A 2,915-nucleotide genomic window follows, 5' to 3' on the forward strand; every position below is an offset into this window, starting at 1 on the left:
GTTTTGGGGGGTTTTCTTTTCTTACCCGTGGGGATAATTTGCTTTCTTGGAAAGGCCCCACTTAGGAATTAGAGACGTCTCTCATTGCTCTGGATTTTAGTTGGAGAAGTGTTGTTCTGGTGTTCTCCTCTGCCATAATACCACTCTTCCAACTTTGTAAATAAAGAGCTATTCACATCGCAGAAGGTAGTGAGAATAAAAGGGATTCTCTTCTTGCAAACAGCTCTTCCCAGAGACAGAAAGCATAAAAATATTGGGGGCAATGAGCTGAATTTTCTATTTAAGAAGGGAAGAACATGAGGGAAAAGAAACCCATACCCAGCAAAACTCAAGCCTGCACCAGGGCTTTGCTTGGAGGGAATGACACTGATTCCCTTCAGTGCTTTTTGGAAAAAATACTAACTGATCCTAAAAGGAGAGCTAGTAGCATCTATGACAGAGTGTGGGGCCTTGATCAGACACCACAGGGGAAAAGAAACAAATGCATGCTTACTACTTAGCACGCAGATATTTTTTTTTCTGACTACACCAACTATGGGAAAATATTTCGCGAAGTGCTCCCTTCCTCCACCCCCTCCCCGGCTCACTTATCTGGACAGATGGTATTTTACTTGGGTGTGCTTCCTAAGCCAGGAAACTTCACCACATTTTTGCTAGCAGGCCCCTTGAAAAATAAAATTACGTATTAAGTAGTTTGCAGTTTGCCTAGCTGTGCTCTCGTTTTAGGTCATAGCTGGAGGGTAGGGATGGGATCTTCCAGGTTTTGCGGTATTTTAAGCTGTGGCAAAAGTGTAACATTCTCAGCTGAGCTGCTGCTGAACACGTTCGGTGCGTTTAGAGAGGTCACTTTTGTCTTCATCGGTGAGGGCACAGGGGACGTGGTTCGGGCATTGCAATTTCAAAATATAAAAAAAMCCCGAACAGACAAAAAACAACAGCTAACTCACCACCAAACCTAGCTTTTTTATTTCGAAATGTGGTTCTCCACTGCTCTGCCCAGAGCATTACTGCGAGACTGCAGAGTGTGGCTGTGTCCGCGTGTCTGTGTCTGTGTGTCCGTGCATTAAAAAAAAAAAAAAAAAAATACTTGTTGATTACAGCTCTTCTTTCCCTCTCTCCCCCACCCCCTCCCGTTTCTTTGTGTGCCACTGCCCGGTAGGCACCCGTTGTTCCCCCTCTTAGCTCTGGTCTTTGAGAAGTGCGAGCTGGCGACCTGCACGCCCCGGGAGCCCGGCGTGGCCGGCGGGGACGTCTGCTCCTCCGACTCCTTCAACGAGGACATCGCCGTCTTCGCTAAACAGGTCCGGCACCTCTCCCCCCGCCCCCGACCCTCCCCAGCGCTCCCGCCGCCTCCTCAGCGCCTGGACCCGCACGGCCGGGTGCTGGCAGGGGCAGCCTCCCTCCCCTGCCCGGCGCCCCCTCTCCGGCTGGGCGGGGGGCGCGCTGGAGGCCCGGCTGGCCCTGACCCCCCTCCGCCGGCAGCCCCTCCRCGCTGGGACTCCCGGCACTTGCCCTCCTGCGTTAGCGGTAGGGAAAGGTAGCCGTGGCCGAGTTTTGGAGGAAGAGGGGGAGGGAGGCAGGCAGGGGACCCAAAGGAGAAGGCTCCCGTTGCACCGGCGGCCGGCTCGGTGCCGGGCCGGCAGGAGCGGAGCGGGCTCCTGTCCACAGTTCCGACCCAGGCCGCTCAGCCGGACTTTGGCACCGGCCGGTTTTGTTATAGGAATTTTTCCCCTTTGGGTGATAAGATTGCGGGGCTAAAGACCGAAGCTATAGTTCATGCCGCTTTTCCTTCTTCTTGCAGGTCCGCGCCGAAAAACCGCTTTTTTCTTCAAATCCAGAATTGGACAATTTGGTAAGGCCTGGTCTCTCTTCCACCCCACTCCTCTCTCGCCCTTCCCGACCCCTCCGCCAGCTGCCGGCAAGCGCCCTCCTCCGTCCCAGGACCGGGCCGAGCGGTGCGGCGGGGCAGCGGCTGCCGCTCCGGGCACCGGGCTGCGCCGGCATGGGACCGGGGCGCCGGCCGGTCGGCAAGTTGCCGTCAAGGGGCTTCAAAGAGCTTCACCCGTAGAGCCAGTCAGAGAAAGGTCTCAAGCCCCAGTGCATTGCAAAGCTGCGTTTGAAAGCCACGGGAAGCTTAAGTGAAGGAAGTAACTGCTTAAGAAGAGAGAGCTGGAGATTTTTAATGKAATTCTTTTGCTAATGTGAACGATTTCAATATTCAAAGTGCCTAAATCCGCTTGTAAAGAAGATGACAAACTATTCAAACACACATTCACCCCCCCCCCCTCCCCCCCTTCTCCTGCGGGAGAGGAAGGGGGTGGGAGCGTGTGTTTGACTTCTCTGCGGACCCTCAGGGGTGAGGGCCGGGGTGCTGAGAAGGGAAAGAGAAGGAGAGGAAGAGGTTTTCTTCAAGATCGGGGTAATAAAGCTCTAATCACCGCTCCTGGAATAAATATGATAAAAAAATCAAGTGCTTAGGTTAAAGTTGATCAAAATTGTTGAAGCGTGACCAATGAGCTAAAATCCTGGATAATGACCGCGCGCCCTGACAATCCCCTTCTCCCCCTTTCCCACCCGGGCTCGCGGCTCTGCTCAGCCCCCGTGCTCCTGTCTCCCACGTAACCCCTTGCTCAAAACTTTCTTGCAGATGATCCAAGCAATACAAGTACTAAGGTTCCATCTTTTGGAATTAGAAAAGGTAAGAGCCACGGAGGTGGGTGGGGGGCACKCATTTCCCTCCCTGCCCTCTCTCCCCCTCTCCTCTTCCCCCCCGCTCCCCGGCTCCCTTCCTCCCGACTGTTTGGGCTGACTTGTAAACATGGCCAGAGAAGATAGGGGTAATGCAGTGTGACACTGTAACCTGTGCCATCAGAGCATGTGACGCCCGACAGGCATGCCCAGCCGGGTTTCCTCTC

The 2,915-nt window shown here is 54.0% G+C and overlaps 1 protein-coding gene across 3 annotated transcripts in view; it reads left to right on the forward strand.

The window, feature by feature from the left end:
* MEIS2 (Meis homeobox 2) overlaps positions 1-2,915 on the forward strand; it is a 169,346-nt gene that overhangs the window by 2,077 nt on the left and 164,354 nt on the right. For all 3 annotated transcript variants that reach the window (XM_057376006.1, XM_057376004.1, XM_057376005.1), the window contains exons 3-5: positions 1,160-1,301; positions 1,802-1,852; positions 2,648-2,698. In XM_057376006.1, coding sequence (XP_057231989.1) covers positions 1,160-1,301; positions 1,802-1,852; positions 2,648-2,698 — 244 coding nt within the window. The remainder of the gene's footprint in view (positions 1-1,159; positions 1,302-1,801; positions 1,853-2,647; positions 2,699-2,915) is intronic.

This window comes from Malurus melanocephalus, unplaced genomic scaffold (assembly GCF_030028575.1).
Source record: "Malurus melanocephalus ecotype Western Australia unplaced genomic scaffold, MMel_1.1 scaffold_267, whole genome shotgun sequence".
Lineage (NCBI taxonomy): Eukaryota > Metazoa > Chordata > Aves > Passeriformes > Maluridae > Malurus > Malurus melanocephalus.